Below are 25899 nucleotides of genomic sequence, written 5' to 3' on the forward strand. Positions count from 1 at the left end.
AGGGCTCCCGTTGTTTCTCTTCCTACTCCAAATTATAAAGTCAGGCTGTGTTCCCCTGGCCCCCTGTTGTAATGAACCTAGAAATGCTAATATGAAACGTGTTTAGGAAACAATTTGCTAGAAAATTACTAACTCATCTGCAGAGGCTTGAATCATCTATCACTTGAGGGGGAAACCATTTTATAAATTCATCCCTTCTCCAGATTAAATTCTTAAACTCCTCCTGAATTCCTAATCAGACGACTTTGAAACCATAGTCTCAATTTTAAAATGCAGCATGCTTAATATACAGAAAAGTAACTGCTGTTTACACACGTTTCAGATTAGCAATTCATGCCTAATATCTCCTGAGGATTATTAACCAAGAAACATTCATTGAGGCTGGTTCATTATATTAAGTTTGAGGTGTCTTCATGTATCTTACCTTGCTGTCTACCATGACAATTGCCTTGCCTTCAGTCCAGAGGCATTTCTACAACCTCCTCCCCGTACATCACTGGCCGCTGTTATCAATGCAAGGAAGAAGAAAGTCTCCATGCTGGGTTTGTTCCGGGAAGAGGCTAAGAACTTCCCCATCCACAAAAGGTCCCAACACAAAAAATCCATTTATAAATTTGTTGTTTAGGAATTAAGAACAACATTACAAATGGTTTGGGTGTTACCAAGAAGGTGAAAACAAAGTTGCCACGTGCAGAAAATGATCTTTATGTCAACTAACCCCATCTTCTTGTTTTTGCAATTGAGAACTCAAACTCAGTCCAGAGACTGATTTTCCCAGATTAATGCAGCTTGTTTGAAGCAGAACTGAGATATAATTCAAGATTCTGAACTCCAAGTCTCATGCTAATTCTTCTTTCCTCTTTTACTTCATGTATGAATCCTGCCCTGGCACGAAAAAAAGGATCTTGAATATATATTTTATCATAATAACATAGCTGAACACTGTATATTTGCAGCGACACAATAACAATATAAATCTTGGTAAGTAAATAGAAAAAGATCAAGAAAATAATATTGTGTATGCTCCTTATTTATGCTGATGAAGAAATAAGTTAATTAGGGATCTGCTGTCTTCTACTTCGAGAAGGAAGAAGATGAGTTTCTCTGCCTGAGGGTTTAGAAGATTTGCCTCTGCTTTCAAGGACCGCTTCAAATGCTACCCTGTGCTCTGCGGACAGAGTTCACAACTCCTGCATGCTCTTTGTTACTCCTCTATCATAGCAATCACTACTCTGACCCATTTTTCAGTTAGTTGTGCCAATGGACTGGCTTCTCCCCATAGACTGTGAATTCCTGGAGGTTAGGATGTGGCCTCTTTCATCATGATACATCCGAGCACATCTATAATGGGGCTTCTGGCCTAACAAGAAGTCAGGAAATGTGTGATGACTCGAACTAAAGTGAATTATACTGGAAATTATCTTTTTGTTGTTATTGTTTGCTACAAGTAGAGAAAGCAAAAAAAGAGTAAGAGAAGCAGGAACAAGAAGAGAGACTAGAGAACAGGAGAGGAGAGAAGAAGACAGGAAAGAGCAGAGGTTGGAAGGATGAAGGAAGAAGGAAGAGAAAAGAAAAAGAGGGAAATGAGAGACTACTAGTAACAGAGGCATAGTTCCTTCGATATGAAATTACAGTCTAATATTTCTTGCCTTTCCATATACTAGAGTATAAGGGATTAGGCTTATGTTTTAAAATTGACTTTTTTCAAAAAAAACTCAGGGCCTAATTTTATTTTTAATATTTTTTATAAAATCTAACATTTCACTTAAAGAATAAAAGGATTCATGTCAAAATTTAAATGAATTGTACTTACAATAAAACCATTAAGAACACAAAAATTTAAACTTCTATAAATTTTGATATTATTTTTACATATATCTATTCTCCCATAGCCTTATATTTTGCCTTTCCTGCCATATTAATATTCTTACTGGTAACACCTCCTTTGGAACATAGCACTCCTGGGATGGGGCAGTATCATTTGACAAGTTGCACTGAAAGGGCATGGTTACCATATACCCAGGGAGAACTCTTAGTTCTTTAGCAAGCTGAATTTAGGCTCCCTTGAAACAAATATCTAGAAACAATACTTCATTAGTTAGCACATGCCATCCTATTAGCTCTGAGAATTAGTGTTTAGCATGTTCCTAGGGCTTCAGAGAAATCCAACTCATATTGTGTTAGCCTCATGTAAAGACAAGAGTGGGCAATAATAGGAAAATGCAACAAGTAGGCCCAGAAAAATGGAATAAAATGACAGCAAATTTGCTGTTTTGAAATTTGACTTTTTTAATCTATCTGCAATATTGTTGTATGAAAAGAGAGATCAATGAGTAAATGTGCTTTATCTGAAAGAATATTTAGCCAAAAGATGTGTTTTGAGTGCCCTGATGAATAAATTACAAAGTCAATATAAATCAATCATCTCCTAACTTTCCTATTCTCTATGAAATCAAGGAAATCTCTACAGACATTCAGAAAAATCATTTGCCATCATTCACAAAAAGAGTAAGAAATTGATTATAACAATTACCTAAATGGCTAGCTTTCTTACTACTGATTCTATTGCGTGTTGTTCTTTAAGATTCTAAGAGCACATAATTTCCAACGTTTTTATTTCCCTGTAAGACCTTAAGAGTTTCAGGCTGCCTCCCGTCACCTCAGTACCTCCCTGACCCACCAATTCTAGGCCTGTCCTCCAATGGGTGAGTCCCAAGCTGGAGAGAAACACCTACTGTTCTTGCCCCACCACAGTGAACATCCTTCACGTAACTGCTAAATTCTCAATTATCCCATAATGGGTGATGGGGCAAGGATCTTCTCCAGTCCTTCTCAGACTTTAGCGAGCCTAAGAATCACTACGGGTACTCCACAAAAACAGATTACTATCCCTCATTCTAATTTACCAGGTCTGAGGTGGACCTGGGAGTGGACATTTTAAACAAGGACAACAGGTGATTCCTGTTACAAGGCACTTGTGGACACACTCTGGAAAATAGTGATGCCTACTTGGGAAGCTGAAAATATTCTTGACCACCAGCCTGCTGAGGACCTCTATAATAAATACAGGGAAAAAATATCTGTCTATGAAAAGAATGATAAATTAATTCAGAGATTTAGTTGGAAACATTTGGCCTATGAATCTGAAATAAACTTTGCTAATGAAAGGAAGATAGCTGGAGAAGAAGCAACAGCTGAGAGTCATCACATGCCCCTCCATTCAGCCCTTTTCACATCCAAACCTATAGACTGCTAGGGAGCCCTTCCCACTCCCTCTAACACCTACCACATTAACATAGGATCTAAACATACACTGGAAATTGCAGTCATATAGATTTAGGGTTAGGAGGGCATTGGGACCAGATTTCGGTCCATAAGGTCCATTTAGGTCTGTAAAGTTGAAAGCCTTATAGCCAAGAGGTCTGGATAAAAAATGATTTGAAAACAAAGAGAATGAAGTCAGAGAAAAAGCCTGAGCCTGAGTGAGGTCAAGATCCAGACCAAGTCAATGATGAGGGTTGGATGGGGAGAGCAGGAGCGAAGCCAGGCAAGGCTTTGCTTTGCTGCTGTCAGTTGGACATTCCACTCAACTGCCCCTGGCAGGCATTCCAGTCCACTGAGCATGCCCAGTTTGTGTGACTGACTTTCACCAAGTAGAACAATCAATAAGATCACCATAAAGGCTTTACCAACACCAGGCCAGTAAAGTGACCACTGAAAACCATTCCCAAATTTGTTCTCAATGGACCCAAGTTTAGGGAGAGGAATTCCTTTGGTTTACAAAAATGGTTTGAGTCCCAGTCTCTAACTGCTTCCTTCTCAGATACTCTGGTCTCCACCAAAGGGACAATATTCGGTGAGATGCAGCCATTTTGTTGGTCAGCAGGAGCTCAGAAGCAAGAAAATGTCATAGTGGTAGAATACAGCATCATCCTCCTCAACAGCAGTCCATCGCTGGAAGCTTCCAGATCATTGTGCCGATCAAGTGGAGGAGGGATTTTCATCTAGAGAACCTTATGTGAACCTTATATGAGAAACTGCCAACGTGCTTCTTTGATTTTTTAGCCTTACTATTACTGATATTTAGGTGCTGTCTCTTAGAGAGCCTGAAACAGCCAAAACAACAACTCAGGACATGGAGGAATCCATAGGTAAGCATCATCAGATCCCGAGCAGTTAGGTGTTTTGTCTGTGTGACCATATGCATAAGTCGGGTGGCAGACGGTGTGCGTCCTTGTGAGAGGTCTGTACGCCTTAAAGTTTAATGAAAAGCTATGCTGAAGTAAGATTGTTTCTCTCTACTCTCCGTTTATTCCAAAAAATAAAATCACACTGATCGTAAAGGACCAATGATAGACTAGGAGGCTGACAGATGATTGTGCCTTACTTTCTTTAAAAACGTGTAGTCTGACCAAGGAGAATGTGGCTACAACACAAAGAAAGGCAGTTTCTCGTTTAATCTTAAATACTGGAAGAGTCCTTTGGAAATATTTTCCCTCAATTTTCAATTATGGTTGCCTTTCTGCTTTGCCGAAAAAGACTGTACTAAGGGGCTATGTTGTTTGATTTGGAGGCTTGTGGAAAATCACCACCTCCAAAATTATCTCTTACCAACTTACCATGTGGGCTGAAATTGCTCGATTCCTTTGACTCAAGTATTTTTTTCAGCTTTCCAGGGAGCTTTATTCAAATGCAAACATTCCTGGAAAGTGCAAGTCAAAAACATTTAGGTCATTATCAGAAAAGAGCAAGATTCCATGAGCATGGGACCAGAAGAGGGACCTGGCAGAGCCAGAAGGGAAGACGGAGGGAAAGAAGGTGTGGGAAAAGAGGACGGAGGAGGCATTGAGGAAGAAGTAGAAATAAACATAAACATCACACCCTTGCCTTCAAATGCTCAAGTCGGGTGTAAAGGATTCAGCTTATGGATTCTGAGAGCTGAGCCTTGCAACAGAGGATATATGTATAGGGTGATGCCTACATGACTGGAGGGATAAATAGGAATCTAGCATCTTTTATCTTCCCCTCCAAATTTAATTCAGATTTTGAAAAACATACTAAGCATCTGCTCTTTTCAAGTATGTCAAGTATATGAAGTACAAATAAGACATGGTTCCTGCCATCAAAGAGCTAGCAGTTAAGGAGGAGAGGGGGAAAGGTCAAGAAGGAACGGGAGAAAGAAAGAAGGAGAGAGGAGGGGGAGGAAGAGAGAGAGAGAGATAAAAAGAAAAAACTTTTTGCAACGATTTCATAGTAATTAACAGGAGGGTGTTTCTGCACATACTCAATTCTTTTTCTGTGCATTTTAGAGACTTTTGGTGATATTAACCTCACTCTCAGCGTACTGAACAAGGAAGATAATATTAGCAAGGTAAGGGAAACAGAGAAAAAACCTCTTTCCCATTCACTTTTTCTGATACAGTTGTCGTAACATTTCATATACATCCTTCTTTGCTTCAACTTGCTCTTTTGTCTCTGGCTTCTTACATGACACTCAATTTTACAGAAAATGCAGTTATAATGGAAGTCATTATAATGTTCAAGCAGTGATATTTAACATTTGAGGGATCCGAGTATCCAGTTCTAGAAGCAGCAAAAGAATGTCCCTTTCCACAACTTTATACAGGCAGATGTGGAAAGAGAGGGAATGTCAGACTTACGACCATGTGGATTAGACCCTCCTCTTGTATAATTTGAGGGCTCTGGGGAAAAATCCCAAAAGATCTCCCCTTCTCGTCTGTAACGCTCTTTCACAATTAGAGCTTTTTTCTCTGGGATTTGAAGCCTTCAGCAATCTTCTGTAAAATAAGTATAGTTACCCTTCATTGAACACTTATCTAGGAGGTAGAGAGCTAGAAGCTTTCCAAACAAGAGTGCATTGTGTTATATTCACTCCTCAGAACTTTATGAGGTAGGTATCCCTATTTCCATTTGACAACTAAGAAAAGTGAGGCACAGAGAAGTTACATGACTGCCTAACTAAGAATACAGGAGTACAGCCAAACGCAAGCCTGTCTGATTCCAAAATTATGCTCCCATTCATTATTTGATGTAGTTGAACGACACTCCCTATACTTTTCTCTCTTAATCCAGTGGTTCTCCACGCTGACTGCATATTGGGATCCCTTATGCAAAGGGAGTTATTTCATGCCTTGAACAAGGGCACAGGACCTCAAGGTAGCAAGCTTGAGGCTGATGGAGATTTCAGATCACTAGTCTCTCACCTTCCAAGGCCATGTAGCCATCTAAAAGATTTAGAAGAGGCCCTCACACGCAGTGTCTGGTCAAGCCACACGATTCCCAGAGGCTGCAACTCTCTCTAAAAGAATTCACAGCTTTCTCTCCACAAAGGCAGGAATGAAGCAACGACCTATAAATCTCCCTTAGGATCTGCTTGCATGGCTTAGCAGCCTCTTTGGGAATCACAGTGTGTTCCTTAATACCATAGTCTCTGCCTGGTGTAGGAGCAACAATTAGGGTGGTGGCCATTTCCATTCCCCCCAGTGCCCTACAACAGTGATTTTCGAGAGACTGATGTGTCAGGTAGTTTGCCCCTGCCTTCGAATAGATTTTGCCTTAGAAGTGTAGTCAAGTTTATAGTTGTCAGAATAAACTTTGCTTTACATATAAGGCTTTGACTCCTAATGATGTATACCATGTTCAGGAAGCCCCAGTAAAGATATATAAAATCCATTGTGTAGCAGAGATACATTGTTTAGTTTGATGGTGGTATTCATTTGGACTTCATCTGATTCTTTTAGCTTTGCAACTGAAATTTCTATGTATACCCTTGTGTGTTCACAGGAAGACATTTATAGTCATCTCACTTCTGTTATTCAGAATACTGACATCTTGGATGATGCAATTGTCCAACGGTTGATTTATTATGCTTCTAAGGACATGAGAGACAACAATGTAAGTTTGATTCTTGATGACAAATCAGTGTCAAGGCCAGCAACAGTTGACCCAGGTGCACCCATGTAGACATCCGTAAGCTTTTTCTACATCATTGCCAGGACCACAGATCGCTTTTATTTGTTCTTCGTGATAACTTAGATATTATTACAGTACCTATTATTTACCCCTTCACAGGAAACTGAGGCAAAGTGAAGAAAGACTTTAGAGATAATATTATCCAATCCACTTTTAGATGAGGATGTCGAGGCTTGGAGAGATTTTTTTTTCAAAGTAACATAGCTATCTATTGACAGAACAAGCAACTAGAACTCAGCTTTCTTGGTTCCCATGTGAATTCTTATCGTTTCATATGCTTACTTATCATTGTATCTGAAAAATTATTTGTAGGAATAGTCTGAGTCCTAGGATAATGTTACTTTCTTCCAGAAGGAATTTTTCCTTGTGTTCCTGCCAAGGATACTAACAATCTATGGTTAATCTCAGGGCTTGAAATTTTGGGGGGGCCACTTTTGTGACTCAGAGTTGGACTACAGTCCACAGAGGGCTGATTGAAACGTTCATCTAAATGCAGCCCTTGGGGGCCTTAGACCAAAAAATGAGAGGTGGGGTGACCAGGGTCTCACCATTGGTTGGCCCTGAATTCTGGCTATTCTCACAAAATGTTGCAAAATAACCTCAAACGCAGGGCTTACTCTCTGGATTCCCAATTTTTTCCAGATCTCAACTCAGTAATTCATTCCACTCTACATTGTGAGATCTTTGATGTTTTTATGGGTATATTTTTAATATCTTGTCCAGTTCTTTTTATTTTCCTCAGTAGTAAGGTTGATCAAATTTACCTAGTTGACCATTACTAAAAGGGGAAATCCTTCCCAATTTCTCCATCATCAGAGATATTAGGTTAGGACAATACTAAAACCCAAAGCTTGAGATTCCTAGCCCCATTTTCTTTTCACCATTCCCTTCAGTCTTTCAACCACAGTAATTCATATCACTTAAACATAAAACATAAATCCTATGTTCATGGTGCCTGATCAATTAGCAAGAAAACCTGTATTGACCTCAAGTTTACAAGAACCCTATTAAAACCTAGTTTTACAGTGCATTCAAATTACCTGTGCTTTCCCAGGTACTGACACCTAGAGGCTTACACCCTAAGTTTGTAACAGCCTGTTCTCCCTCTGTTCCAAAGCTAGGAGAACTTACAATTATGATGTATTTCCCCTCTGCAGACTCACTCTGCTCTTCCTCTAGCTGTTATTGTTATTTTCTTTTATCCCTCAGATCCTCAGAGAAATCAGAATGCTGGCTGGTGAGGTTTTGGTGTCTCTTGCTGCACATGATTTCAACTCTGTGATGTATGAAGTACAAAGTAACTTCAGGATCCTAGAGCTACCAAATGAATTTGTTGTGCTTGCCCTGGCTGAACTGGCAACCAGCTATGGTATGAAGGAATACTCTCCACATTTTTCTGGGAAACAACCACCCCTGACTAATTGTCTAAAACCCAAATGGGAGCAAACAGCAGAGGGGAGAGCATCTCTCTCTTCTGCTGTACTAGAGAACACAGATAGATGGATTTGGGCAGTTGTTTTTGACACAGATGAGCCTGTTGACCAGCCATTAGCCCAGGCTGCTCAAGTTGAGTTTGGCTGGGCTCTCTCCTACCCTCACCTTCCCTTTCATCTGGCTTTGCGTTTGCAGAAGCACGTTTTCCACAAGGCATATTCTGCAAACCACTGAACACTTTCATGAAGTAAAGGTTTCTTACGATTTGTTTCTATACCACTTTATTTAACAAATATTTATTAACCACATATTACCTGTGCTAGACCCTGGGGATACAGGCGAGTTCTGGTGGGAGGGATGAACATTAATACAATAATTACTCAAAAGAGTGATTGCTACTAAACAGCAGGTAGAGGTGGCTGTATTGCTAGTACATTACTTTAAGCCAACCCCTCCCTGGTTCTACATAACACGACCGCCTGGCATTATGAGAGGGAAGGCATAGAGGAGAACATCTTTCTACGGCACCTCATCTGCCTCCCCTGAGCAGCCTTGAAATGCTTGCTGTTGACATGAGGAGGAGTCACAGAACTCCCCCGTGTGAGATGATAATTGCCTTTCTCCTCTCGCACCCCTCACTGCAGTGTCCCAGAGTATTCCCTTCATGATGATGACTCTGCTCACCATGCAAACCATGCTCAGGCTGGCTGAGGAGGAAAGGATGAAGGGAGCCTTCTGTGTCGGTGAGTATCCCTGTGGTTTCCTCTTTGTTAAGACCAGACTGTGAATTGAGCAGATGTCTTATTTTTCCTTTTACTCTAGTCATGTCCTTTCTAATAATAATAGCTACCATTTATTGAGTGCCTACCACATGGAGGGCCCTCTGCAGGGAGTTATCTCTCAGTCCTCACAGGAGTTCTGCAAAGTAAGTACTATTAGCCTGTTTTACAGATAAGAAACCTAAAGTCATGTAAATTAAGGAATTTTCCCAAGGTGGTGACTCAGTCAATGAGATGTGGAGGTGGCATTCAAACCTAGGTTTATATGACCACACAATCTATATGCTTTCCACTATCCTATACAGCCGCCATACCTACCAGCCTTTTTTAATTGGATCACACTTTCTCAACGATGATTATGAGGGCTTAACCAGCTCTTAGCAGTAGGCTAAATTTTGGCATCTCTTTATAATGCAATATAGTAATAATGATAAGTAAACAATCAAGTCAAAATGCAAACAATCATAAAATCAAAGAAAACAGGTAAACAAACTATGGTCACAAATCCCCTCTACCCAAAAACAAATACATCTACAGCAATCGAAGGTCTACAGAGAAGAAAATGCTCTGGAATTCCTATGAAAAAGCATTGCCAGCATAGTGAGAGGTTTCTTGGATGAGTCTGGAGACCTGGACTCTTGTCTCTGATCATCCACTGGGCTATTAGGTGACTCCTCCCCTCTCTCAATCTCAGTTTCACCTCTAAAAATATCAAATAAAGTGATTGCTAATATCCTTTTCACTTCTAACATCTCAACTCTATTATTTTGAAATATTTTAAAGCCCATGCTGTCAGGAATGTCTTCTTTACCTATCAACCAAGTCTTTCGTATTCCATTTACCCGTTTCCTCCTTGTTCTGTCATCAATGAAGGTAATATTTGTACCTGATACATACTGAGAATTTACAACGTGCCTGGGCACTGCCCTGGGTATTTTAAGATTATTATTTCATTTAACCCTCACAGCAACCCCATTAGGTAAATAACATTTTTCCTCCATTTTACAGATGAGATAATTGAGGCTCAAAAGATTGAACAGCTTGGCTGTGTTCACACAGCTAGTATGTGGCAGAGCCAAGATTTGAACTATGACTCAAGGACTTGAGCAACTATACTAGATTAGCCCACTTTTCAACTTTTTTCTTTCCCTACTTACTATCACAGCCAACATTGTGTTCCTGCAAATAAATTTTGGTGCCTCTAATAGCATTTCTATCTCCAAAATTAACAACCAAGAAGGTAAAAGGAAATAAAATCAGAAATCATCATGGCAGTGAATAAGGGAATTCTCTGTCTTTGTGTTATAAAATTATCTAAATGCCCTTTGGTCCTAAGGCAACTTTTGCCTGACTGCCACTAAAGAAAGAAGTATAGTATTTAGTAGCCATCCATCTATCCATTCATTCAATCATCAACAAATAAGCAGATATTGTGTTTGTTACTTCGGATACCATCAGTGAACAAGACATCATCCCTTCTCTCACGTTGCTTATAGGCCAGTGCAAAACACACACACACATGCACAAAAGATAACGATAAAGTTTAGCAGGAGATTATCAGAAAGAGAGTGGAGGGAATATGACTGAGCCAATAAATGGCCAGCTCTAAAGCCAAGATACTTAAAATCTTTTCCAGAGTATTCTTTGAATGTAAGATCTCAAAAAACTAAACTACAGATTTTCTTTGTTACCTAATGAAAGGCATAGCATGAGGGCTAAAGGAAAAAAATAATATTATTTAATGCATTTAATGCAAATGGGTTAGTGGCCCAAATGATATTTTTGCAGGCCCAAGAGTTTTTAAAATTTTATTGAAGTAAGACAGACACAGGAAAACCTGCAAATCACAAGTGTACAGGTTGATGAGTTGTTACAAAGTGAACTTATCCATTTGACCACCACTCCACTCAATAAGTGGGATACCCCAGAAGCCCCCCTCATCTTTTATCCCAATCATCACACTCTCTGTCCTTTCCAAGGGTTACCCCAGTCCTGACTTCTAACACCAAAGATTAGTTTTGCCTGTTTGTGAGATTCATACATGTTGGTTTCTGTAGCTATAGTGCATTTTCATCTCTGTATACTATTATGTGCCTAAACTACAATTTATTTTCCCATTCTACCTGTTGGCAGATATTTAGACTGTTTAATGTTTGAGGCCATTAAGAAAAAATAAAGCTAATATGAACAATCTTGTACAAGTTTTTTTTTAGTGCCTGTATGTTTGCATATCTAGTAACTATATACCTAGGAGTGGAATTTCTGTGTCCTAGAGAACACATATTCAACCTTAGTAGATAGTGCCAAGAGTTTTCCAAAACGTTTGTATCAGTTTGTACTCCCAACAGCAGTATGTGAAAATATAGGCTGTACTTTAGGCTTGTCAGCACTTGAAATTGACTGTTTTAAATTTTAGCCATTCTGAATAGTATGTAGTAGTATCTCATTATGGTTTGAATTTACATTTCACTAATGTGGCTGAACACTTTGTATGTTTGTTTGGTACAGTCATAATACTTTATAGAAACTATTACCCATTTGCTGATCACCAGTACTCTCTTCTCAAATTATTTTATGGTCCTTCATATCTTTATATTTTTCTCAGTCTGTGGTTATTTTTAAAATGCAGCCCTTGAGAAGTTCAGCAAGGCCATTTACGAGTATGTCAACCACTGGAGAGATTTCCCCTATCCCAGACTGGATGCCAACCGCCTGTCTGACAAGATCTTTATGCTGTTCCGGTATATAATGGACAAGTGGGCCCCCATGACCTCACCCATGAAAGTGAGTGGGGGCCTCAGCTAGCTCTCCTTCCATGCTGGTTTAACTCCCTTTTCTTTTTTTTGACTGGATAGTTAATCTCAGTTCTTTTGGAAAGTTAATGGGCTGTGTTTTATCAGGTTTATCAAATCTTTTTTCCTTCCTATTTCAAATCACTGTTTATTCATTCCTTCAACTAATATTTATTGAGTCCCCATGGCATGCTAAACACTGTTCCACATGCTGGAGATACAGCAAGGATTAAACAGACCAAAATCCCCACTCTCATGGAACTCACATTCCAATGTGTGGAGATAATAATAAACAAGAAAAAAGCAGCAAAATATATAGAATGTTAGCTATTCATGTCTTAAATATCATAGCCCATATTTGGGCTGAGTCATTGATTAGGAAAAACAACAGTCTGCAGAAATTGCCTGCATCTGTGAATATCACAGTGAAATAAAATAACATCTAAAGAATGTACTTGGCTGCTTCAAAATATTGTAATGCCTTATAAAGGATAGATTAAAAAGTGCATTCACATGTATGATCCCATCCTTGTTTTGCTCAATTGCTATAATTTTTTGAAGTAGGCTAAATTTTACCCTACTTAGATCTCTTTCTTGCTATATTATAAAATACTTAACACTTAGCTGCCTTCTCTAGTTCAGTTTCTTTTCTATACTTTAAGTTATTAAAGCATTTAATTTTTAACATGCTGGGGTAGTTAAATTATTAGCAAACATGGAACTTTTAGCTATCCTGTAGAAGTCTTTTCTTCAAGACACCTGGAAAACAAAATTCAGTACAAATTTGATGACTACTTTCCCAATTTCCCACAGGAGGAATTAGGCAAGTGACAAGAAGGTACACAAAGTAATAAAGGAGCACAGAGAGAGAAGCATGTAACTCCCGTAGTGAGCACTGGAAAGGCTGTGACATTGGAACTGAGCTTGCAGGCCATGAAGTTGTTCACTACAGGGAAGGAGAATTCTCTAACGAGGAAATAAAACCCATTGAAGCATAGGCTGGACATGGGATAACATGCACACTTGAGTTAGTCCAGTGGGAGAAAGGAAAGGGGGAAGAGGAAAGGAGATATAGAAGCGGAAAGAAATGAAACCAGAAAGCTGGTCTTAGCCATACAATGAAGAGCCTTGAGTGCTACACAGAAACTTGGACCTTTTTTTTTTTGAAATGAAATACCTGTAAAGGATTTTAAGCAAAGATTTGAGTATCAGAAAAAATCATTCTAACATCAATGTTAAAGGTGGATGGGATGTAGGGGTGGATTAAGACAAGACTATCAGTTAGGAAGCTATAGAAATATTCTAGGTCATAAATGCTAAGGGGATCAAAGTATGTAGTATCAATGGTACTGATCAGAGTCGTCAGATGCTGAAGAATACAATCAAGAGGTCTTGGCATCAATTGGGTGTTTATAATGAGGGAATTAGAGGCACCTGGGATGACTCCTAGATACACAATTTGAATGATCTTGGGGCCATTAACCAAGATATGAAAAATTTGAGCTGGCCCAGTGGCACAGCGATTAAGTGCACACCTTCCACTTCGGTGGCCCGGGATTCACTGGTTCGGATCCTGGATGTGGACATGGGACCGCTTGGCAAGCCATGCTGTGGTAGGCATCCAACATATAAAGCAGAGGAAGATGGGACAGAGGTTAGCTCAGGGCCAGTCTTCCTCAGCAAAAAGGGGAGGATTGGTGGCAGATGTTAGCTCAGGGCTAATCTCCCTCAAAAAAAAAAAAAGATATGAAAAATAGGGGGAATAATACATTTAGGGCAATAAAAAAATGAATTTAATTTTAGACTTTTTGACTTGAATGCCCATGGGACATTCAAGTAGAGATATTAGTATGTTTGAGGATATTCAGGATTGGTGTTAAGAGAAAAGCAAAAGCCAGATACGTAGATTTGGATATCATCACTATATAAGTGACAACTGAGGAAATGGTTTGGGATGGAGTTGTTCAAGAAGAGCATGCAGAGTGGAGATGTGCCAAAAGTAGACTTCCAGGGGCATCAATATTTAAGGAGAAGGCAAAGGGAGAAGAGCTCATGATGGAGAATTGGGAATATGCTGCTCAATGAAGAGGAGAACCAAGCAGAATGGATGTTAGAAAATAAGAAAGGAGGAATTTTCAAGAAGCAAAGAGACATCTAACAAGCCCATTGTTACAGTGCTCAAGCTAGAAAAATCTTGAAAAATGTCCATTGCACAGAAATCTTGTAGAGGCACCATCCAGCTGGCACACGGTCTTGAGTGAAACAAATGGTTGTTATTACTGGCACTAAATTTTGAGGAGGTTTGTTGAATAGAAAAATTTAGGTGACGGATAAAACTTATCATATAATATTAGCTAGAAAAAGCAGAATATAGAACTATACATTAAAGAATGATGACAATTTTTAAGAAACTAAAATGCATACAAAATAGAAAGTTCAGAATAAATCAAATAAATAAAGAACATATTAAAAATACACCAAACAGTGATTTTCTATGAGTTCTATGGATACTATGTTTTCTTCTTCATCATAATTTTTGTGATTTCTAAATTTTTATAATCAATATATATTGCATTTGTATTTTGTGCTCACTCATTTTTGATGTCAACAAAAGCAGATTATAGTGGATTGAGGGGTAAATGGGAGGCAGGAAATGGAGATAGCGAATGTAGGCCACTCCTTCAAAAAGCTTTGCTTCAAGAGAAAGGAAAGAGAAACAGAACTGGGTGGGGAAAATATGGGGCCAAAGTGACAGGGAATGAAAGAATTTGCTCTCAATATGAGGGAAATTTTTAATTTGTTAATATATCAAAAGAAAGTGACTGTTAGAGGTTAAAGAAATAGGAGAGAGGGGCAAATATTGAAATGAGTATCGACATAGATATAGACGTAGATACAGATATAAATTCTGCCTCATACCATGATCTTAACCTAAACATTGTCTAAAGTTGTTTGAAGAAATCTGTCCTGATTGAAAGCAATGAGGAAAGTTTTGGGGGGGTATCTAAAGCTCCTGTTCTTCTGAGAAATGTACCAAAGCATAATGAAGTATTAGAAATGGTATTTGTCTGCTGCCTCTGCAGACTTTGGCCATCATTAAGGCTCACGGCCCCACAGTGAGCCTGCTGCTCCATCGGGAAGACCTCTGTGAATATGCCCTGGGCCAGGTACCCTGGCTCCTGAACCAATACAAAGACAAAGAGACTGATTTCCATGTCACTCAGGTAAGAGCCACACCCTAAAGGAACTGATTTCAAAGAGTTGACTGGCAACCATCCCAGAGGATATTAAGTTTCAAGAGGGCCTAAGAACTTAAGTATCTGTTTGGGCAGCTGAATTTAAATACCTCTTGGGGAATATGCGGTAAAGAACGAAGAAGTTGGCATAGCTGGATGAGGGAAACTCCAGAAAGGGATTGAGAATTTTCTTTTCAAGCTCCTGAGGCACTGAACAAGGTGGTGGAGCCAGAATCACCAAAGCAAACTGGTAACTGCAGGAAGGTTAGGGGTTTGCTCTCTTCCCAAAACATATTTGCCTTCCATATCAGGTGCTGCTGCTTCATGGGCAGCCTCAAAATAACCTTTGAGAGCTTCCGTTCTAGAGTCTAAAGCAAATATTGACTGCGGCAGTTCTTTATGATGTTGACCTTCCAAAGGGCTTGAGGAGAGCCATCTTTACCAATTTACTCCACCAGGTAAGAAGACTGTGCTGTCAAATCTGATTGTTTCATTTTCACCAGTTTTAACATCTACCCACCTGATTTTTCCTCCTCATTCATTCAGGTCTGCAGAGTTCCAGAACATCCAGTAAAGGAAAATGAAATTGAAGCTTCAAGCTGTTTTCTCATTCTAGGTAGGACCCAGCATCCAGATGCTTTGTAATAAAAATGTCTCCGAGTGGTGATGATGATAACGATGAAGGGTGTGCAAAGTGTCCATTAGTTACTTTCACACACACGCCCTCAAAATGTTTCTTTGGCTCACAGTATTCTATGCCTGTCCCTATCCTACACGTTCCCAAGAGGAGCATAATAGATGAAGTGACCAATCATCCTGGTTTGCTTGAGACTAAAGAATTTCCAGGGAGATGGAAATTCAGATTCTAAAACCAGGAAAGTCCCAGGCATATTTTGGATATTAACCCCTTATCGGATATATGGCTGGCAAATATTTTTTTTCCCATTCCGTAGGCTGCCTTTTCATTGTGTTGATGGTTTCCTTTGTTGAGCAGTAGTTTTTTAGTTTGATGTAGTCCCACTTGTTTGTTTTTGCCCATACTTTTGGTGTCAAATCCAAAAAATCATTGCCAAGACCAATGTTAAGGAGCTTACTCTATGTTTTCTTCTAGGAGTTTCACGGTTTCGGGTCTTATGTTCAAGTCTTTAATCCATTTTGCTTTGATTTTTGTATATGGGGTAGCATAGGAGTCCAGTTTCGTTCTTTTGCATGTAGCTGTCCACTTTTCCCAACACATTTATTGAAGAGACTATCATTTCCCCATTGTATGTTCTTGGCTTCTTCCTTAAAAATTAATTGACCATATATGGATGGGTTTATTTCCAGGCAAACCAGAATGAGTTGGTAAGCCTAAAGATAGGAAATGCTTTTTACTTGGTATCTGAGATTTTTTGAAATTGTGTCAAACTCAAAATCACCGTTTTTCCTCTCTGGTCATTTCTTCATATCTATTCCTTATCTTTCTCTCTCTCCTTCACTCTCTCCCTTTTCTTCTTGCTATCACATCACAGTCCTACCCATCATCTGGTTAGAATACCTGAGACAGATTGTAGAGGAGCCACTGAAGTCCCAGGATCAGGATACAAAACTGTGTTCCAACATAGTCCCAGAGGACAAGGGACAAGAGCAATCTTACACCTCCCACACCTCCACCCTCCCCAAAATATGTCATTTCTACTACTTCATTACATGCTCTTCTATTATGCTCTGGTTCTCTCCTAACTGACCCCTCTATTTCTATACTTTCCACTTCTCTATGCCCCAGCCTATTTAACTACTTCGCTTTACCTCTGACAACTTGCAACCCAAACTGCTCTGCTCCAGCCAGGCCTTTCCTCACTCTTCCCTGATTCCTGCTCCACCTCTGTAGCTCTCTAGCTCCACAGCCAGTGAAGCATCACTCCAGTATGTGTTCACAAGGTGTTCTCCCTGTGTCTCCTCTTCTTTTCTTATAAAGAAACCAGTCGTATTAAATTAGGGCCCACCTTAGTGACCTCATCTTAACTTGAGTCCTTCTGCAAAGGACCTCATTTCCAAATAAAGTCACGTTCACAGATATGAACAGAAGTGAGCCCAGGTATAGAAAGCTCTCTTACTGATCAAACTGCTTCATTAATTCTACAATACTGAAGAAACACAGACATAATAAAATCTAATGACCAAATGAAGAGTGACGTTGACAATCCTCACAGAATTACCTTCTTCCTATTCACAAGTATTTTACCTAAGGTGAAAATGAGTTCTATGACCCCAATATTTCTTAAACCTGCAGCCCATTCCAATCCTGCAGACCTGATGGAATTTTTTGATGAACAGATGAGAAGTAATAATGAAGCCATTCGAATGGGAATCTTGACTTTGTTAAGATCAACTATCAATGCAGACGGTAAGTGATAGGGATAAAGCTGGAGTGGTTTATTTTGTACCAAGAAGCACACTGAAGTCTATGCACTCTCTAATCCTGTCCTATGTCTTTGAGATATTTATAGAACATCGAATCCAAGTGAAGTTCTGTCTTCTCAGTCATCTACACTCTACTACTTTTAAACAGGCATTTTCAGTTACCTCCCTTCTTTCATGATATTTATGGATGCACCCAGTTGAGAAGCACAAGTAGAATATTTGAGAATTGAATTTAGAAGTTAGAAGATCTAGTAAGCTGGTTAATGGCCTAATAAAGAGGTGGTGAGAGGAATGCACAATATTTTAAAGATTAATATCTTTAGAAAAGAGCAGAATTTAATGAATTCTTACATTTTGTTAATTCCAAGAAGCTCATATTTTCATGACATTGGAATGCATCTTACAATTGATGGCATCTTTAATGATTATCAGCCACTATAGTTTTTTCTTTTTTGATGTGATATAAAATAATAAAATGATAATACCTCATAAAATTGATGATATCTTGGATTTAAGAAAATATGAGAATTCACTTTTGCTCTACATTATTAAAATTTTACATTATTTTGCTCTAATTATTAAAATTCAGTTAGCATTGGGGTTTACTGAAGAATCAGCAGACAAGAAATATGAAATAGTCTCACGAAATTTAAAACTGATCCACTGGGCATCATGCATTGAATCCACTTTGGAATCTAACATTTTAAACAAGATGAAACGAAATGTAATAGAGAGCAAAGAAAGCAATCAGCATCTTTAAACAGTTGGAAAAGAAAAGGGTAGGAGGGAATTGAATAAACATAAACGTTAAGGACAAGAGACTTGGCAATTATGCACCATAACTCTAACGGGTTTTCATCAATCCTAGAACATACAGTACCCCTACTGAATCGGGCCTCTCAACCACTCCCTCTGTCTTTCAGAGCCCAATTTGAGGGATCACATGACTTCAGTTGAAAGAACAGTCAAAGTCGTCATGAGTGACCACAGTATAAAAGTAAGAGAATGAATGGGGACTTTTATTTGGTTGATGATAGATTTAGGAATAAATGAAATGGTTTTGACTATTTAAGGATCTGCTTATGAGATTGCTTTACAAGGAACTCAGTGATCACCTCTATTTTTAAAATAACTTCATGTTTCTCCCCCAAAAAACCTATATCAAGGCAACATTCCAAAGTACATTCAGTTCAAGGGGTTCTCAGTAGAAAAAACAACTTTGCCCAGAGCATCACTATGTCATGCTCTTCGAATAGTTTAAAAATTAATTGTTAATTATAAAGATAATATATCCTCCTCCAAAAAATACTAACCCCTAAAACTTGTTCTGAGTATTGTCATCCTATTTTCCAACCAAAGAGCACCTAGAACAAGCCTTACACATAATAAAGTGCTCAGCATTTCCTGACTTTTGATTAACGTATTCCACGTTAGGAAAGACATAGAACTTATGCCGGAACAAACAAGAAAATAACAATTGTATTTTTTGTATAGAAACCATATTTTATTTGGATCAAAGTCCTACAAAGAAGCCAATGAAGGGGAGAAGATTTCCCTAAGATGCTTTGGTCACCAGTGACCCTGTTTAAAATAACAAAAACTACACAATAAACAATACAGTGATTACATGTAAAAACTTGACCCAGTAACTGGCCAATCCAATCGAAGAATTCATAGAAGATTTTCAGGTAGAATAAAAGAGTACAGAAACTTTAAGGAAGGCCAGCTCCTAGGCAAAAACAGAGAGAAGGTGTACCTCTTTTTTTCTCACTTAAGGGGACTACTGGGTGCCTTTATGCTAATTACTGATTGCCACCATGAAGTCCTGCCTCCCTCTTCAAAATTATTTTTTTCTTCCTACCCTCCATTAAAAGACTCATTCTCTAAGGTGTTAGATGTGATCTTTCTACCCTCCAGGGAAGCAATACAATAAACCAATTGAAGCCAAATTATTAAAAACTTATAACAGATTTATAACCCCTTATTCCAATCCCTAGGGCCAGATATATCTCAGAAGTCACAATTTTTCAGATTTTAGAAAAATATTATTGTGACAGTAGCCCACAATCAGACCCATTAATATTTCTGCAAGAAAATGTATGCATATCTACACTGCATAGAATAAGTAAAGACTACAAATAGCTTTGAAATAGTTCAGTTCGGATTTTGCCACTAATGAGTTGGCACCAAATTTAAGAGACAAAATACAAATTTGCAGAGTTGTCTGGGTTTTGAATTTGTGGATAAGGGATTGTGAAACTTTATTTCAATGCACTATCTTTGATTGAGGATTTTAAAAGTGATGCAGTGTTTTGGCCCAAAGTTACCAATATTTCATAACATACAGTAATAGAGGATACATCTTGGAAGCTAGGGAGAAAGATTTTGGTTAAAGAGACTCTTTTCGGTGACCCTTAACTCATAACCTAGAGACTGCTTCCTGACTCATCTATTATAGTAACATCTTTCAATTTGTACTCTTTTTTGACAAGGTTCCTACTAAATGGTCCATGAAGGTTAAAGGATAAGATAAGCTAAATTTCCACTCTGCCCAACATACTAATATGTTGTGAATGCATTTTTCTTACTCTAGGTAAGGACTTCCACCCTCCTTCTCATTCAAACCATGTGTGAAAAATGCTACATTGAAGCCCGAGAAGGATGGCCACTGATTGATTATGTCTTCTCCCAGTTTGCAGTGTCCAGCAGGAATCTGGTAGGAAGAGGGAACAGTTTTAAGTGCTGCATGGTGACAAGTGCAGTTGACTCAACTGAGTTTCAAAAGAAATGGCTGGGGTTACATTCAATAACTAATTGAGAAATTACATTTCAGTCTTATCATTTTTATTGATAAATTTTTTCAGCCTCTGGTATTCTTAGCTCCCTTTCACTGATATCACTTCTAACTTATAAACAGAAGGTAGGTTAAACCACAGTTTTCCCCATGGAGGAGGCAACCTGGCCCCAAAGGTTTGGGGTGGTTTGGAGAGGGGCGGAGAAAATGAATTGCTTACAGAAAATAAAAGACACCAATACTTGCTGCACTGGAGCTGGCTTCCTTTGGGTGAATAGCCTGAAAAGCAGGTGTGTAAGATTTCAATGATCTTAGCAAGTTTGCCACAATGGAAATTACAGTCCACTCCACTAGGAAGCAGGATATTTGAAAATTTTGCCCCAGAGAAAATAGTAAAGGCCTAAGGCAGAGAGGGAATATCTGTGATTCAAGGATCCTCACAATTTTTGCTTTTCTGCTTTAGCCAGGGATGTTTTTCCTACCCTATTCCTCCAAGGAGCACTTTAAAATAGGGATTAGACACTGGAGACCAAGATCACTGGGTTCCATGAGCCCCTGCAGTTGAGTGACTGTGTCCTCCACCCCAGAGTCTGACAACACATCCAAGTAAGGTCAGAGGGGACCAACAGGAGGGATTACTAACAAGTCACCTGTTTCATCTTTCTTAAAGGAGAAACTAACAAAACCTAACTCCCATGAGGATGAAAAGGGAGAGAAATCTGTCCGAGAAACAAGCCTCGAGGTCTTGAAAACCCTAGACCCATTGGTCATTGGAATGCCACAGGTAATTGGTCTTTTGTCACCACTTAAAGTTACTTTGATTACCTTTCTAAAGCTCTGCCCATTTAGGAGTAAAGACATGAGTTCATAGTCCACATGTCACCAGCTTTTTATACTCTGACTAGAGGAAGTGTATTGTGATGCTCAGTGCCCAGCACACAGTAGTTCCTCAAAAACTGGTGTTGAACTAATTAATTAAATAATCTCTTCTATCTGGATAGCAAATGACAGTTTATGAGCACCTTGATATATTATTTCTCTTCTTTCCCTAACATACCTGGACATATTGTTAAGTAGCGAGTGGTGATTCTAATGCAGTGAATGCTAAACTTTCTCCATTCATCTGGAAAAGTGTTAAAAGCACATATTTCCAGACCTCACTTGAGACCTAATGCAATCTGAACCTCAAGAGAAAGAGCCTTGGAGTCTATATTTTCCTTAAGCAAAACCACCCGAGAGAGGATTTAGTGGCCAGAGATACATGGCACAGCCAGGAGACAATCAATATACCAATTTAAATGGATCAGAAGTTCTGTCTAGGATATTTTAAACTGTGGTTCTTGGATTATCTGCGATATTTATTTAAAATGCAGATTTCCAGGCTGTATGCTGGACATACTAAATCAGCATATCTGGCCTGCGGCCCATGAATCTGAATGCAAATAACTTCCAACATTTCTGATGCATACTAAGGTTTGAGAAATCCTGAACTAGCAGTCAATAATGAAAAAGTAGTCTAGGGCCAGACTCTGAAGAGACAAATTCTTACCTTGTGCTTGATGAGTCATTGAAAATTTTAAGGAAAGGCTAAACATTTAAAATGATAATTGCAGGAAACCATTGGACTGACGTAGGGGTAGGCTAAAAGCAAAGAGACTATAAACGACACCAGATGGAACTCATAGGAACTGGAGTAGGATCATAATAGTAGGAAGGAAAATATGGAAGGGCATGAGAGATCTTACAGTGAAAAAAGGACTAAGCTTGGTGATTAAATATAGACAACAAGACAAAAGGAAGAGTTCATGTTGACACGTAGGTTTCCATTAGGACAAGGGAGTTTTCCAGGGGATGTGAAACACACTGACTATAGAAACTAGACATTCCAGGGCTCCAGAGCAATAAGATTAGCGTCTGAAGGGCTGGCCCCGTGGCCAAGTGGTTAAGTTTGCACGTTCCACTTCAGCGGCCCTGAGTTTCACCAGTTTGGATCCCGGGCACAGACATGGCACCACTCATCATGCCATACTGAGGCAGTGTCCCCCATAGAACAACCAGAAGGACCTGCAGCTAGAATACACAACTATGTACTGGGAGTGGGGGCCTTGGGGAGAAGAAGAGGAAGAAGAAGAAAAAGAGGATTGGCAACAGATGTTAGCTCAGGTGCCAATCTTAAAAAAAAAAAAAAAAAAGATTAGTGTCTGAAGCACAGAGCGTAACAGCAGCCCATCCGCTGTCCATTTCCAGTCATTCTCACTTGGGTAGTCCCATTCCAGTCTTGGAGTTCGTGTAAATATATGGGGCATTTTGAGCTGTCACACTGACAAGGGGTTTACAGGCACGTGGTAAGTGGGGCCCAGGGTTGCTAGACTTCCTGCCATGCCTAGAACAGTTCCTCACAATGAAGAACTGTCCTGCCCTAAATACCAGCAACAACCCCCTGGGGAAACACTGACCAACACTTACTCCAACCAGCACCTGAAAATGAATGTGCTATGCAGAGGTCTTTTTTAATGATTTCACTTTGATTTGGCCTGAAGAGTAAAATAGTAACAAACGAGAGAAAATTTTCTAAACTGAAGGAAAACACACAGTGAGGACCAAGGAGAAATAATGGAAAAGAATGAGCAATCCTTGCATCTGGCCCTGTGTTTTCCACAGGTACTATGGCCAAGAATGCTGACTTTCGTAGTACCTGCAGAATATACAGGAACTCTGGAATACTTGTTTAATATTATCAGAATTCTGATTATGGCAGAGGAGAGGAAGAAGAAGAATGCCAAGGAGTCAACAGCACTTGTCATCTCCACAGGAGCTGGTTTGTACATTCAAAAACGAAGCAGGGGCCAGCCCTGTGGGCCAGTGGTTAAGTCTGCATGCTCTGCTTCGGCAGCCCAGGGTTTTGGCCCAGGTTCCCGGGCGTGGACCTAGCGCCACTCATCAAGCCATGCTGAGGCGGCGTCCCACGTAGCACAACTAGAAGGACCTAGAACTAGAATACACAATTATGTACTGGGAGGCTTTGGGGGAAGAAGAAAACAAAAAACAAAACAAAGTGAAATATTTCTCTCTTGAGAGACTCATTTCCAGAAAGGCAACAATGCTTTGATCATATACCCAACCCCAATCTGGATTTTTTAGCCCTCACAACAATAATGAAAATTGCTTTGTCTTTCTAGTGAAACTTCCTTCACCACAACAGCTGCTGGCCAGACTTCTGGTGAGTGAGTGATGAAAAGCCAATGTGGGATAAATTTAAGTCAATATAGATAATTCAGTTCCAAATAAATGCTAATAAAAATTACATGGATACTCCAAACCAAAAAAACATGAAAATGGCATAACAAATGTTCTGCTATACTAATGACACTCATGAAGATTTATTATTGACAAGATTATCTTCTCACTCTGAAAAGCTTGTTAAATTTTATTTATGATCTTAAGCATAGACTAACTTTGATCCTTAAGTGCCAGTCAAACAAATTTCACATTTATCGTTTAGATTTCCCTCTCTTCTTTTGACCCCGTATGTATCATTTGCTTAAGCCCTATTTTCAAATACCCTTATTTCATTAATAAATATGTCTAAGTGTTGGTACCTTCCACTTAATTTTGGTTGATGGCTTCCATATACTTTTTAACCTTTATCCTCAGAAGAAAATTGGAGAGTTTTACCTTTGCTCTAGAATAAGTAAGAATAGGCTGTGATGATTTGTTAAAAGATTATCTAATGTAGAATGCGAAGGAATCTAAGACAATGGTAAAAAGGAAAGGGTAGGTGGGCCTTTTAAATATCCCTGAAGTTGATGAGCATTTTCTCTTCCATCCTTCAGGTAATATCTATGCTCGCCAGTTTAGGGAAATTATGTGGGGCTGGTGCAATAGGACTTTTGAAGACACTGCCTGAGATCATTCACCCCAAATTGGTAGACCTATGGAAAACACGCATACCTGAGCTCCTGCAGCCTCTGGAAGGTACAAGGGAGTGGGATCAGGTCTTTATTCAAGGGGGCAAGAACATGAAGAAATGAGGCACCACTTCTGTGTCTAAAGTCGTTATTATTCATTTTAGGCAATAAAAACAATGAACTTGATATGCAAGGGAGACAGCTATGTTTTTTTCCTTGACTCTGTATGTTCTATTTCTCTACCAAATACTTGTCCTACGAGAGGACCTGGTGGGTAACATACTTAGCAGGAACTTTTACTTTTGTTCTGATCTTTTTCATGTATTTAGAGAAACTCTTTTTTGGCATTCTTCTAAAAAGTTATTATTCAGTCACGTTAGATATGAAAATGTGATCATTTCAGTAGTTACTGTTGAAATTCACAAAAAGTCTAGATGTTTTCGTGGATTGCAGACCCTCTGTCCACCTGGCTAGCACTTTAAAGTTGGAAATACAGTCAATTTCCTCTGAAATAACCATCCTGTGTAAGGAGAAAGCTTGAAATGGTACTCCAGCATCCAGTGGGGGGCCTGGCAAGGGAGAAATGGCATCTTGATTTTTTTTTGCAATTATTGCATCAATTTCTATTTCTAGGAAAGAACGCTAGTATCGTGCTCTGGGAAACCATGCTGCTCCAGGTAAGGGTGGCTCCTAGACTAATTGTTGATGACGGGGGTGACGAAATCACCTAAAGTTACCCGTCTTCACTAAAAGAACTAGATTCCCAAGGGTAGTAAATAACATTTCCTTTTCTTGAGGAAAGGACTAGAACGTTAGAAATGATCACATAAGAATTATGCTCTTTAAATTGCTACAATTTGAACAACAATCTTTAGTTTTCAATTTGATAAGGAGTTTGATGACAGTTTTGCATATTTCACTTACTAATATTTTTCTCTATGTCTTTCTGAAATCTTCTCCAATTTTTAGGGTTTTTTCTTCTCCTTGCAATTGCATTCTTTTACCATCCACGTAAAGAAACAGAGATTAACATAGTTTCCACTTCCATGCTCCTAAATACAGCTCTGTTTCCTTCTCTATCTGCCTCTCACTGTCTTTTTCCTGATTTCTAAAACCCAAAGGGCCACGGTGTACCCCTTCTCCAGAAAAGAATCTTCTTCTCTCATCCATAAACTTTTTGGACCTTTACAACTAAACGGTGCCACAGATGATGCCAAAGCCCCCAAAATGGTAAATTGCAGACAGGAGTTGGACATTGGCTTTACAAAGAAGAGTTTGATTTCAGGAGCCCACGGGCAGGTAGCCTTTCATCTAGCAGGGTTTCAGTTCATAAGCTACTTACATAGGAATTAACTATGGCTTCTTAAAAATGTCAGTTTTCAGTGACCTCTATAGAGCACCTTCATCTCCCATCACCACCTCTTCCAGAATCAGAATCTCTGGAAGGGGTACCTGAGAACTGATATGTTTTAAAGACTCGCACAAGTAATTCTTATCCAATATGGGGTTTGAAAGTGACTGCTCTACTCTCCTTGGTCCTTAATTTTAGGATCCACCTCT

General features: G+C 39.1%; 1 protein-coding gene across 1 annotated transcript in view; it reads left to right on the plus strand.

Moving 5' to 3' along the window:
• The first annotated feature begins 3861 nt into the window (after positions 1-3861).
• MROH2B (maestro heat like repeat family member 2B) overlaps positions 3862-25899 on the plus strand; it is a 56355-nt gene continuing 34317 nt past the window's right edge. The window contains exons 1-17 of the mRNA XM_046671214.1: positions 3862-3985; positions 5310-5371; positions 6805-6915; positions 8203-8362; positions 9072-9170; positions 11836-11990; positions 15082-15222; positions 15600-15692; positions 15781-15850; positions 17507-17620; positions 18561-18634; positions 20231-20353; positions 21102-21215; positions 23093-23249; positions 23611-23651; positions 24265-24406; positions 24973-25016. Of these exons, the coding sequence (XP_046527170.1) occupies positions 3862-3985; positions 5310-5371; positions 6805-6915; positions 8203-8362; positions 9072-9170; positions 11836-11990; positions 15082-15222; positions 15600-15692; positions 15781-15850; positions 17507-17620; positions 18561-18634; positions 20231-20353; positions 21102-21215; positions 23093-23249; positions 23611-23651; positions 24265-24406; positions 24973-25016 (1824 nt within the window). The remainder of the gene's footprint in view (positions 3986-5309; positions 5372-6804; positions 6916-8202; positions 8363-9071; positions 9171-11835; positions 11991-15081; positions 15223-15599; positions 15693-15780; positions 15851-17506; positions 17621-18560; positions 18635-20230; positions 20354-21101; positions 21216-23092; positions 23250-23610; positions 23652-24264; positions 24407-24972; positions 25017-25899) is intronic.

Source organism: Equus quagga, chromosome 9, assembly GCF_021613505.1.
Source record: "Equus quagga isolate Etosha38 chromosome 9, UCLA_HA_Equagga_1.0, whole genome shotgun sequence".
Taxonomy (NCBI): Eukaryota; Metazoa; Chordata; class Mammalia; order Perissodactyla; family Equidae; genus Equus; species Equus quagga.